The sequence below is a fragment of the Genypterus blacodes genome, unplaced genomic scaffold (genome assembly GCF_046128005.1).
Source record: "Genypterus blacodes isolate CSIRO-AG114 ecotype Tasmania unplaced genomic scaffold, CSIRO-AGI_Gbla_v1 ptg000212l_1, whole genome shotgun sequence".
NCBI lineage: Eukaryota > Metazoa > Chordata > Actinopteri > Ophidiiformes > Ophidiidae > Genypterus > Genypterus blacodes.
Window position 1 is genome coordinate 111,733 of NW_027467011.1, and position 13,268 is coordinate 125,000.

A 13,268-nucleotide genomic window follows, 5' to 3' on the forward strand; every position below is an offset into this window, starting at 1 on the left:
TGATAACAAGAACGCCTCACTGAGATTACACAGGAATACACAGCAAGAAGCCACAGGAACCCGGGACCTTCTGGGGGAGCAGAACTCCACGGTAATTTCCAGACCACATATTGAGGACTGAATTATGAATTGCTTTATTCAGAGGTACCTGGAGAAGGAGCTGCACGGTTCCTGCTCAGATTACCTAGATTGTGAGATTCACCCACCAGACCCTGAGCAGTCGGAGGATTACTTGTCTGGACCAGGATCATGAATGGTTCATGGTTCCTTGATGCAGGCCAAAAGAAAAGTTCTTGAGTTCCGGAATAGGTCGAACAGGAACACCATGTCTCTTCCCTCTTTATGGAGTGTATGCATGAGTGAATGCACGACAGGTTTCATGAAAAACCTCAAAATGCCTCCGAATCTCCCCTGCAATGCAGAATTCATCTAAAATGATAAAGGTCTGTCCTCCAGAAGGATGTGAGCCACGGATTCTCTGGTTCCACGCCACGAGCAGCCAAGTGCTTAGGTATTTCCAATTATAGGGAATATGTCGAGGTGGCCCTCGGTAATTAAGGCCTAATCATGCTGGTGGATTCAGAGAAGCGTCCTCATCAAGCTTTCATTAGTCTCCCTAGTTGTGATGCCCGGCAGCAACCCATCGCCCTACAGGGACGCTCAGATTGCCTGTGTCCAAAGAATGACAAATCGTAAAAAAAAAAAGTTGCAACCTGATTCTGTGGTTTCAATCTGTTATCAATCATTGTATGAGATTAGGTGTACAAATGTGTAGGAATGTGTGCGAACGTGGTGAATGAAAAAGGTTCAAGTCCCTTACTGATGTCAAAGTGCCACAATGGCTGAATACTTTCATGACAAATAAATCCAATAAAATACAAAGTAGAAAATCTAGTGCAAAGTCAATAGAAATAGTGACTCATAGGTAAATATCTAAAGACTAGAATATAATTTAGTCACCACTTCTGAGGTTTTCCATGTTTTGTTTACTCTTGGATACAAACATCTTGATTTTGAGAAGAGAAACGGCTCAGTGCACAACCCTGTGAAAGAGAAGTGTGAGCATTGTCCCAGAAAGTACTTCCCTGTTTCAACTAGGGCAGCATGTAACATGTATGTAGCAGGTCCCACTGGTCTCTGCGCCAAACTACAGGCCAGGTCCTCGTGTGAAGACGAGCGGGAAGGAGCAGCTGGTTGGATTTGGAAAAAAAAAGGCTGTGAGAGCAATCAGACAGAGTCGTCTTGAACTGTGTGAGAGCACCTGGTTCATGCTGTGTGTGTGTGTGTGTGTGTGTGTGTGTGTGTGTGTGTGTGTGTGTGTTTGTGATAGATAGACACCTGGAAGCCCAAAGAGCAAGAGAGAGAGAAGAGAAGAGAGGAGAGAGAGCAAAGTAAAAGCCTCTGCTGCTCTACAGGGCCATGCATTATGCAGGATGCTCTCTCTCTCTCTCTCTCGCCCCCCCCTCCCGCCCTCCCTCCCCACCCCTCTCTCTCTCGTTCTGCAGTAAAAATAGACCAGCAGACCTGAGCGTTTTTTCTCTCTGCTTCTCACTTTCACTCAGATCTCACCAGGTGCTGCAGCTCTGCCTCCTGCCTCAGATTCCGTGTCTCCTATCCGAGTGTTTGCACTTGTTTGTGCTATTCGGCTTTTGTTAGGGGGTTTACGTGTGTGTGTGTGTGTGTGTGTGTGTGTTTGCCCACAGTTGGGTGCATGTGTGTGTGTGTGTCTGCATGAGGCATGTCCTCCAGGGTTGGATTCATATTTTTGTGGTGTTGAATGAAGAATAAGGTGATATTAGTCCGGTGATGACAGAATAAGAGCCTAAGATAAGATCATCTATAGTTTATCAGAAAATAAGAGTTTATTATGAATGGATTTAGCAATTTTGGTTTTCAAGAAATTTAAAAATTCCTGGAATTATGCTTTGTTTTGTTTTGACAATCAGCTTCTATTATTATTATTATTATTATTATTATTATTATTATATTTATTTATTTATTTATTTATTTATTTATTTATTTATTTATTTATTTATTTATTATTATCATTATGATCATTATGATCATTATTATTATTATTATTTTCCAGTATATGTACATTATGTGTTTTTTTTTTATCTTATTAAGACGACAGCACTAGTTTAGAAATGATTTCATTGTTTGATTTGATTGATTTACTGTAACGATGATATCGGTGTTTTATCTCTGAAAGAAGAAGACCCAATTTAAGAAGCTGTTGATCTGTGTATAATTACATGTGTGTGTATCCCCATTCTGCATGCACATATGTGTAAGGTCCCCTGTTGCTTAGCACAAAGGCTCCCTGAGGATCATTGATCCGTATCCATGACCACAGAAGTCCCCGACTCCTCCCTGATTGCCTCTCCACTGCTAATTAAACAGTCCTGCTTAACGAGTTCACGTTGATAACGAGGTTGGAGGGAAAGGTCACCCAATCACGCTCGCCTCCATCCTGACTCTGTCAATACCGGCCCTGCCTGGGAGAGAACAGGTACAAGAGAGCGAGGTAATCACCCAAAAAGATCAAGAAAAGAAGCCGTGCCAGCGCTTTTGTCTCAAGAAGAGACGATGAAGCAGAACGTACAGGTGCAGGATTGATTTCTTTTGTTACTTCTGCTTTTGATCAGTGGAAGGCGTGAGGCACGGCCATTAAGGCTGACAGATGGGAGTTTGTCTCTGCACACTGAGGTTGATTTCTATTTTCTCTATCGCTTGATTATGAAAAGTGAATGGAGGGTGAAGGGAAGGAAGATCATTTCAACCAGAACATCAACTCAGACCCAGACAGAGACACAGATCATCAAGGAAACAGGACAGCGTCAGCATTCATGAAGTTATGTTGATATATTTTAAACAAGGAATGACAGATATGAGGAAAGTTGACTGGGTAGTAAAGACTTGAAGACATCTCCGCTCTCATCCCAGGGCTCCTTCAGTTCACTTCACTCGGATGAGAGGGGAGACGTCTTCATACCCAGTCCTGTTGCCCGAGAATCAACTTTCCTTGGATACCCTGACCTGGATACATGAACCTTCACACACCACACATAGTTTGTGGGAAAATCAGATCCTGGATTGCTGTGAGTTGGATTGTTGCTAGAACACTTGAGAGGAACATGATCCAGGTCTTGTTGTTAGGTTCCACACTGGTTCAACAGGGGCACTCTGTTCCACCATTGCCATGTTTGAGGGCTTTGGATGTGTGGAATCTTTGCATTAACCAGCTCCTTTTTTCCTGACATCTGTTGAATCCAAAGCTGCCGTTCCGGACCTCAGATGTCGGGGCTGCAGGGAATCCAATACTTCTCCTGTTCGGTGAATTGTTGGTGGTTTGGCAGCGATGTAAAGTTTGTCCAATTTGTAGTTAATGGGCTAAAACATGCAAAATCACCCATAAGGAGTTTATGTGCGCTCCTGCCCACCTCCTCAGCAGGCCACTTATGTGCGCCGTGATATATCGGCAAAGCCATAAATTGGTAAGCATTCATTTTATTGCTGCGGAAAGGAGTTATGAGAACGCAGCGGCACATATATCAGCAGAAATATAGAATGTTTGTGTAAATAATTCTCTAATTACCGGTCGGAACGAAGCACGAAGTGGTGTGGATGAACACAGACGGCCCAAACACACACGACCTATATAAAGCGTCTGAGCCGCCTCATCATTTATCTTACAGCGGCAGAATCAGGATAGATCGGTTCAATTAGACTGGCCTTTAATGTAATCTGTTTAATCCATTTCTATCATCAAAGCCAATACCTAGAGAGCAGGATTAGCCACTCTCATTGTGTTGTGTGTGTGTGTGTGTGTGTGTGTGTGTGTGTGTGTGAGACAGAGAGAGCTGTAAAAAAAAAAACCTGCAGCTCCCAACTCGCCCCAAATCTTCCTCGATCTTCGCGCTTTACAGCCGGCTGCGGAGGAAGTCGGCGAGAGAGCGTCTGGAGTGAAGTTTTAATGGGCAAAGATTTAAGATCTTCATATCCTCGCGGAGATTGCGAAGAGTGTTTTTGGCACAATGCACGACGGCGCGATAAAATAAAAAGGAACACAAGAGAGGGTTTTTGAGTCTTCCTCGCTCGCTTCCCCTTTCCTGGAGGAGCGACTCGATTTCATATCTGGAACGGGAAAACAGCCCAGAACTCCAATTTCGGTCGCTGTCATTTTTTCTTTTTTTTTTTCTCCTCCACATCACAGGTTTTCATGGTGCTTTAGTGGGCAGAGTGGGTTTGAGGACTCCGGGGGCCTATGAAACCCCATTCAAAACCATGACAGAATTTCCAAAATAAAAAATGCACGCCTGTCAATCTGCTATCAGGGGCTGCTTTTGGAGAACTCGCGGATTTTCCTCCAGCTGCTGCAATCTGCTTTTACCTGCTGAGATTTCTGCAGGGAAGTGGGATTTTACACTCAATACCCATCCATCCCATCCACACACACACACACACACACACACACACACACACACACACACACACACACACACTCCTTCCCACCCCTTGCCTCTGTCACAAGACTTACAGCTGCATATTGTTGCGATCATGAAGGATCTGAAGGCTGAAATTCATGTTCTTATATTACGTTTCGGGGCTTTTTCTCTCCCTTCTGCCAAGCTTTAAAGGTCCACGTCGTCACCTCCACTCGGCTGGTCCATTTCACGTTTAAATATATATTTTCTCATATATTTTACCTATGTTATTGCCTTTCAGTCGAATCCCCCAGTGCGGCATTAGAGACGCCGCTCGTCACAGTCGAAGGAAGCGCTCCCATAGCTCTTTTTTACTGTGGCAAAAACGCCTGCAGATATTAAAGCAATACATGAGGCTGTTGTCTGAGTCCATTGACTTTGTGTTTTTAATGGCTTCTTGCTGTGTGTGTGTGTGTGTGTGAGTGAGTGTGAGTGTGTGTGTGTGTGTGTGTGCAAATGTGTGAAGGCATTATCCTAAGACTCCCTGGTAAAGACTCAGTGATGAATTGGTCATGTCTGGGTAGACGCATGTACGTGTGTGACAGCGATGTCCTCCAAAGCGTGTTTATTGTGCTTGAGACACACACACACACACACACACTGCTCAGAAATCCGGCGTGGAATGTATTTATCTTTGTATTAACTAAACACAATAATGTAAATACTTTTCCTCATCCAGAATCGCCTAAATCGCACATATAAGTATTTGTTTTCCCACAGTTTTGGACCAAGATGTGTCTCCACTATGTAAGTACTTTCACTTATACAGTCGAATGTTAATGCTAATACTTGTGTACTTGGACCTAAACAGAATTGAATGCAGGAATTGTACTTTCTTCACGAGTATTACTACTAACTCAGGATCTGAACTACTCTTTCACAAGTGATGGACAGAGCACTCACACACACACACACACAAACACGGCAGCGGTCAGCGATCCGACTTGAGTGCTGCTGACAGTTTTGATCAAAGTTGATTGATCGGACGACACAAGGCAGGGCTGCACTTAGGAACATGGCGGGGTTAGGGCTGAGGCTCCCGTGGCGCTGCCCCTCCCACCCCACCTCCACCCCGGCCTCCCTTTTGTGAGCACAATCTATATTCCAAACCATATCTGACAACGAATATTGATTAGGCGAACGGGACGGATCAATGCTTGTTGATTGAGCAAAGAACACCTATCCTGGCTGCATGCGGGTTCCTCCCCAAAAAGGGAAGCTGCTAAGTCAACACTGCCATGTTCAATCATACCTTTCTTGTGATAGATCAACATATCAAGATCAATGCTCTTGATTTGATCTGAAGTCTATATTCCAACTACAACAGACTAGAAGCTCATCAGATAAAGAGCAATTAGTGATGTTTATGTTTATGATGTTTATTTTCACCCTCATTTGTTTAATTTCTGAAAACGTATATTTGATGTGAGTGTCACATTTAAAGGGTTGCGACTGACATTTGGAGCATTTATAAGATTCTCAATCACGTCAGTTTGTCCTTCTTAATACTAAAATATCACGTCTGAGCATTTGGCGCCACCTGCTGCTTTTTGTACGTAACTGCATGTAAAGAAAGCTCAAACTGGCGCGTCTGAGGAGAAAGACTCATTTTTAAGGCATTTATTTGATTGTTTACCGGCATTTCTGTGACTCGAACACCCCCAAACACCCGCTCTGAAAGACTCTTACACGTTTATTAACTTCCACGAAGTTTAATCCCCCAAATCCTGGCACAAAACCGTGCTGCGTTCAGGGCCCTACCCAACAATAAGTATTGCAAACCGGTACGTTCGGTTAGCTAGCTGGTGTGACGTCTCGTAGAGAAAATGGCTTCCGCTCTGTTAAATGGTAAACAAACAACGAAAGAAGAAAAGAGACGAGGTCCGAAGGGATATTATGTCTTATTTTATGTCCTTTATGTCTACTGCAGGTACACTATACTGCAGTTACACTATACTGCAGGTACACTAGACTGCAGGTACTTGAGTTCTCCACCGTGTCCATGTGGCTGTTTGGAGGTAAAGATCACGCTGCTGCCTATTTAACTTACAGGGTGGCACCTAAAGAGTTAATCACGGCCATTATGGATTCAATGAAGAAAAGGGTGAGTGACTTATGGTGTTAAGGTTATTTTATCCTGGTTGAATATTTATTAATATCAAATATCCTCTGTCCAAGGTTATGAGTGGGAATAACAGCACACACTTTCACTTTCACTTCACTCCAACCTTAATGTGCTCTATCCAATCACAGGGCAGAGTCAGAAAGTTACAGATTCAGATTTTACAGTGATAGATTGAGCGACTTGTAATTGTTTGCACGCCACCTGCTGGTTGTCCTCATTACGACTCGTAAAATGAAAGTAATGCATCGGCTTTGTAGCTAGAAACTTGACAGTTCCTTGCGTGAATGTAAGCAGGGATTTCAGTGATGTTGTGTCTAGGAATGAGTGTGTGTTTGTGTGTGTGAGGAGGCCCCTCAGCGGGTACATGGACACGGTGGCGCCCTTCTACAGCCACCAGAAACTGCGGCAAAAGGACCCTGCAGAGACCGCCAGACCCTTCGACGCCATCCGGACCAAGTGAGACATTAACCTGCGGCTGTCACCTCGTGGCCGTTTTGAGCTTTGATCTCCTAAATTAATTTATCACAATCATAAAACCGCTGAAATTGATCTTGGAGTCCTGTCACAGTCTGGGCCATTTATCAGAGCTGCCAAACATTGCTTGACTAAGCTGAACTGTTCAAGGCTTTTAATAATACAGCCGCCATTAATCCCCCCCCACACACACACACACGCACACGCACACGCACACACACACACACGCACACACGACAGAAGAGCCCAGCAAGCAGAATTTATGAAGGAGGTGCTGAGGCATAAATTTTAAATGGATAAAAAGCATGACATTGTATTTAATTACTATCAGAGTGTGGAGAGATTTACGCTGAATTCTGCTCTCTGACTCTTTGTGTTTGGATTTAGTCTCACAGGACGACGACACTTTAACTGTTCATGTCTCATTTACATTTAGAGCCCAGAACCACACGTCAGTATTCAGATTCTTGTTCATATTATTTAGATTCACACTCTAAACAACAAACAAGATGTCGGAAATTGTGTTGTTGAGGTCAAAGGTCACGCTCTGGTTCAACTCCGCCCCCCTCTCAGGTTGCTGGCCGCCATGCAGGCCTGTTCTCCAGGCAGGGAGGTCGTCCTGGTGGTGAAGCGTTTCTATTGGCTGGCTTGCAAACCCCGAGTGCTGTGATTGGCTGCTCGGGTCTCTTAAACCAAATCAGAACGAGAAGTAACATTTTAACATTCACTCACACAATTTTTTAGAAATGACAATGAGATTGAAATATGACTTGTGTATTCTTCAATTCTGATCAATGTAAAGTCTTAAGTCTTATTTTAAACTTATTTTGATGTAGAATCCATTTGAAAGGAGCACATTTATCAGATTGGACCTTTACATGTTTGTAGTTTGGGATTTCAGTCATTCTTTGCATTGAATAATGGTGTGTGTGTGTGTGTTTTGGCTCTAAATACATCATCTTGATCAGGAAAGAACCCGATCCCCACTGATGGGCCCAAACTTGTCTCCTCCTCCCGCCTGGTCTTGTTTCCTTCCTTTCCTTCTCTTCTCATTCTGCACCTCTCCCCCTAATTTACAGCACTCATCTATCCAAGTCAATGGCTTCTCCCCGATGCTTCTCCTCTCTGCTGTTATTTATGTGTTCACAGATTGTTAAGGGCCACGAGAACAGATGGTAATTAACATTCATGGCCTCAAAATCCCCTCAATCTCGGGTGGCTTTTATGTTTTAACTTCCCCCAGACAAACTTTAAGACTCTTATTTTGTAAATAAACTCTCAGTACTGACATCTGGACACTCTGTGTGTTATTGCTGGGGTTTGTTGATGTACTCTAGAAGTACTCCATCACGACTAAACGTCCTGCATTCAAAGTATTTGCAGTATGAATTACTATCCCGCGTTACTTTCCACCTCTGATTGGGTTAAAGTCAAACATGAGTGCACAGAAAAGCTTTTTTTAATCGCAAAAAGCATAAATAAACATCAAATCTTACTGTACATGAGACTAATACTCCCACAAATCCTCTCTGATTAGATTTCTGGGTGGAGTCCGTGTGTCTCTCCGTGTCTGGGGGTCATAGCATCCCCCCCGTGCGTTTGCTCCTCCACACCACCACGGCGGTCATGAGCAGCGTGATCAGCACGGGGACGCCGATGAAGGGCGCCAGGACGCCGACGGGCGGGTCGTGCAGCAGGCGGCCGGTGAGGGCGCAGTCGTGGAAGTAGAGGCGGTGGAGCTGCGTGAAGAAGCGGTCCACTATCTGGTTGGGCCAGAAGCAGTCCATCCTCAAGGCCACCTGGTAGGTGCAGTTTGTCAGTTCCTCGTACAGCCTGAAGAGGGCGACAACACACAACCAAACATTAGGACCTGGGCTCAGCTTTGGTCCCTTTGAACGGTGTGTGTGTAAGTTGTTGTTGAGTGGGATCACTTAGGATTAACTTTCTTACAATTACTACTTCATAATTACAATTTTTGTTTTAGTTTTGGTCAGATTTCTACTTGCAACAGACACGTTTATTTATTTACAGAATTTCCCCTCATTTTTTAAAAATTTTACTTTTCATTTCTTTACATTTTTAGTTTAATTCCAAAAACTTTTTTCTTTTTTTTCTTTCTTTTTTTTACTTGAAATCGTTTTCAGAGTTTCCAGTATTTAAATTATCTTTAAAAATACTAAATATGTTGGAAATCACATTTAAAGATATTTATAAAATGAGCGCATGATTAAAAGTTAAAGTCAAGTGGAGTTTAATTTGCTCTTCACTGTAACTAATTTAATTCCAGGATAATACCAAATATGGTTCATTTACATAAACGTGGATGCTTATGTCACACAGTAAATGGTCTATTAGTTTAAGATTTGGCTTTGGGAAACCATCAAGTCTATTCAAGTCACAAGGCCGAGATGTCAAAGTCTTCAAATCACCCAAACTCCTCACATTGGAGCTCGATGATGAAGGTAAAGAATCGATTCCGCAGAAAATACAGAAAACGCAGCCCAGATCAGCGAGCTGTCCTTCAGTGGAACCACACACAGATTCCTGTCGGTAGGAAAAAGTAAAGGAGTGTGTCGAGTTACCAGCCGGCTTTACGCAGCTAAATATAACAGCAGAGAGGAGGAGGAGGAGGAGGAGGAGGAGGAGGGCAGGAGAAACGGAGACGCATACCAGCAGCGGATAGCATTGCACCATACCAGCACAGATTCTGCTCCGGATGGCGTCGAGTTTGACCGCAGAGCCGCAGCCCGAGCCAGACTTCACCCTAAAGGTCCGGCCCGCCAAATTCCAGGGCAACGATGCCAACGCTTGGATTTTTAGACATTTTAGATTCAGGGAAAATGTAGCAAGAATGCAAAAGCACAGCCAGCGAGCCATGTGGGGGGGGGGGGCGACTCCTCCTCCTCCTCCTCCATATGTGTGTTTGTCCCAGTAGGTGAACTCACTCCAGCGTGTCGGGCCAGCTGCACCACAGGCCTCCGTCCAAACCCGCCATGTCCAGTTTGAACTTGGCCAGGCAGAGGTCGTCGATCATCCTCTCATAGTAATCCCTGTTACACACCGACAAGGACGCCGCCGCCGGAAAGAGCTGAGCTGGAGAGAGAGAGAGAGAGAGAGGGAGAGGGAGAGAAAGACAGAGAGAGAGAGAGAGAGAGAGACATTATTAGGCTCCTGCTTTTACCAAGAAAAGATTTTATTGTGGCACCTGGGGTCCCAATCCCATTTGTTTACTTGTGCTCAGCGTGTAAACGGGCTCTTAAAGTGGAGGCGGGACCGCACGGACCCCCAGCAGGATTGGGAGCTGAATGTGAGGCGGCAGAGGGAGCTTAAGCTGGAGGAGAGGCCCACGCCGAGCCAACAGGTTGTTATTAGGAGCAGGGAAACATGGAGGAGCTCAGCCTGTGCGGTGCCTGATAAGGGCCAAACCTGCGCCCGCCGCTCCCGTTTTGCCGTCTCACTGGCACCAAATCCCCTAAAGCTAAAGTGAATATGTTGATACGGAGATGCTAACGAGTGGAGAAGGCAAAAAACCTGTCTGCATGGCTTCAAACAGAGGAATCAGGAGGTTGAATCAAGGAGGGTTTAAGCCCCAAAGAGGCAGCGAGGCATCAAACACAGGCCAGACCGGTGCAGACGCAGCAAATTTGCAGGAAAAAAATGTGTAGTGTGTAAGTGAGTGAGTGAGTTTTAACAGAAAAACTTCCATATCAATCAAGTCTTTCCTTATAAAGTCATGACGTCATCACAACAACACCAGAGGCAGAGTTTCTTTTAATTCTTTGCTACATTTTTCTATTCTAATTTATTATCAAACAGGTAAAATCATTGTTTACTGGATACAAAATGACATCATTGTGATCTAAGGTCATAGGTTCACTCCCCATAATGGTCCGTATGATAGGAGAGGAAGAGGAAACGCTTCTCCGTTCTAGAATCGAGCCGCACACACACACACACACACACACACTCCTAGGACTCCATATTAAAAGATGAAAAACTAGCCTAATGAATCCGTCTCAGCTCCGGTGTCACTCATGCTGCACGCCTGCTGTGCCGCTCAGCGTGAGAGCCTGGTTTTACATTCACCACAGAGCAAGAGGAAGACCCAGAGGGAGCTGCAAACACGAGCGCAACATCAAACTCACACACGGCGGAGACAAATTCACACTGACACATAGCAGATGTCACGTTTTGTCCTGATTCAGAGACTTTTTAAAAATAATCTTCTCTCTCTCCAGTGATGGGAGAGTAAAGTGGAACATGGGCTTAGCATGCAGAGTTCCACATTGTTTCTGATTTGATGAAGTTAAAGGGCTGAAAGACAGAAAACCTGGAGAGGAAAACGTTACATTTAGAGCCTTTAAGTAGATTTACAATTAGAATTCTGCAACCGATGAACAACGGCTGAGAAGATGCACACGTCTCTGTTCCTTATCGACACACGTGTGTTGTCCTTCAAATACCTTCAATATCCAGTCAGACAGAAACTCACTCACACAGGAAGAACCTCACGCTCCACCACAAACACTGACCTGCCACGAACAACACAAGTCCGGCTTTCAGGAGCGACACACACTCCGGAGCCATGCTGGAGCTCCAACTCCAAGACGTCTCTCTCCCTCACTCACTCACTCACTCACTCACTCACTCACTCACTCACTCACTGCAGAACAGCTGCTCGGCCTCCCTCCATCCCTCACATACTCAGGAAGCCGATCACAAAGGTAGAAAAAAAACAATAATCACATCAGGTCAGCGGGAAAAAGGGGGCAAACGGAGGCGTGTGTGTCAAACGGAGGCGTGTTTGGCGTCTGGTTGCGGTGTAAAGACGCCCCCCTGACCTCCCACAGTGGCAGCCTCCTCCTCCTTCTGCCCCCTGATGACAGAAGCTCCTGCCTGTCATCTGATCTCCTTGTCCGGCTGCGTAGAGCACGGAGCCGTTCCACCGGGGGGACGGAACAATGTCACCCACGCATCCAAACTTAGCCCGGGCAGCCTGATGAACCCCGGCTGCCATCGGGAACAAAACAAGCGCTCTCGTGTTGATCTGAGCTAATTGAGAGGCACATTATCCAAATATCAAAACCATAAACATATGGTAATAGCACAGCCATGCCATGTGAGGACAAATAAAACGTTAGACTAATTAGAGACGTAAAAACGCCCTCGTATACTCGCATCATAATACCCATGTGGGAGATTAGCAGCCGGGGAACGACTCGAAGAGATAAACGATCAGCCGTAAAGTACAAAAAGGTTTAAAAACTCACACACACGAGCCAATATTTATTAAATAGAAAGCTCCATTTACAGGATGTCACTTTAAACGGACTGACGTGATGATTCTGTGTTTAAGTGCCGTGTGTGTGTGTGTGTGTGAGCCAGCTTTTACACATCTCTTGTAGTTTATTTTACTTCCTATTTCTATTCCATCTCCGCCTCAAATTGAGCCCCCATTGTGGCTTCACACGCGTGGGAGTCGTTCTCGCACGCACGGCAGCGACTGGATCACAGCTGTCATCGTCAATCTGTGCAGCCCGGGAGGAATGACAGTAATTTCATCTTTTATTTGAGTCATTTTATTGCCAATCATTCATTGTGTGTGTTTGTGTGCTTGTGTGTGTGTGTGTGTGTGAGAGAGAGAGTTGCCTGGTTGCCATGTTTTTTTTTTTGCTGAAGGTGTTTAGCGCCCCCTGGCGAGCTGATGGCGCCTGTGTCATATAGCTGTTCTTTCTTTATGTTATATCATTACGTAATCCAGTACTTTTTTTTTTATTTTTTTTTTTTGGCAATTTTTATTCCTTCAACATAATAAATGCGTCACAAATGCAACAGAAAATCGTTATAAGACAGTGAGTATACTTCAAACTATAAGGTCAATAAAAGCACAGTTTGTTCTGACTGCACATTATGATTGATAATTAATCTTTAAAATTCTTATAATTACCATAAAAAAGGTTTTCTGACTCAGGGACTCTTTGATAAACACAAAGATAAATGTTTTGTTTTCGTCCAACAGCTTTTTAAATCATCCAGAGCGAAAACTAAAAAACTGAGCAATTCTCCTGATTTTCCACTAGAGGGCAGCAGAGGACACCAAATGAAAGGCCAGCGCAGTGACCTCCCATTCACCCGCTCACACACTGATGGAGCAGGAGCCCACCCGCACATCAGGAGGAGCA

At 44.5% G+C, this 13,268-nt stretch overlaps 1 protein-coding gene across 1 annotated transcript; it reads right to left on the reverse strand.

Moving 5' to 3' along the window:
• Nucleotides 1–8,663: 8,663 nt before the first annotated feature.
• LOC143015718 (receptor activity-modifying protein 1-like) lies at nt 8,664–11,673 on the reverse strand. The gene is made up of 3 exons (XM_076169776.1): nt 11,619–11,673; nt 10,032–10,179; nt 8,664–8,919 (listed from the first exon to the last, which is right to left on the reverse strand). Exons 1-3 carry the CDS (start codon nt 11,671–11,673, stop codon nt 8,664–8,666), a joined length of 459 nt encoding a protein of 152 aa, XP_076025891.1.
• Nucleotides 11,674–13,268: the final 1,595 nt, after the last annotated feature.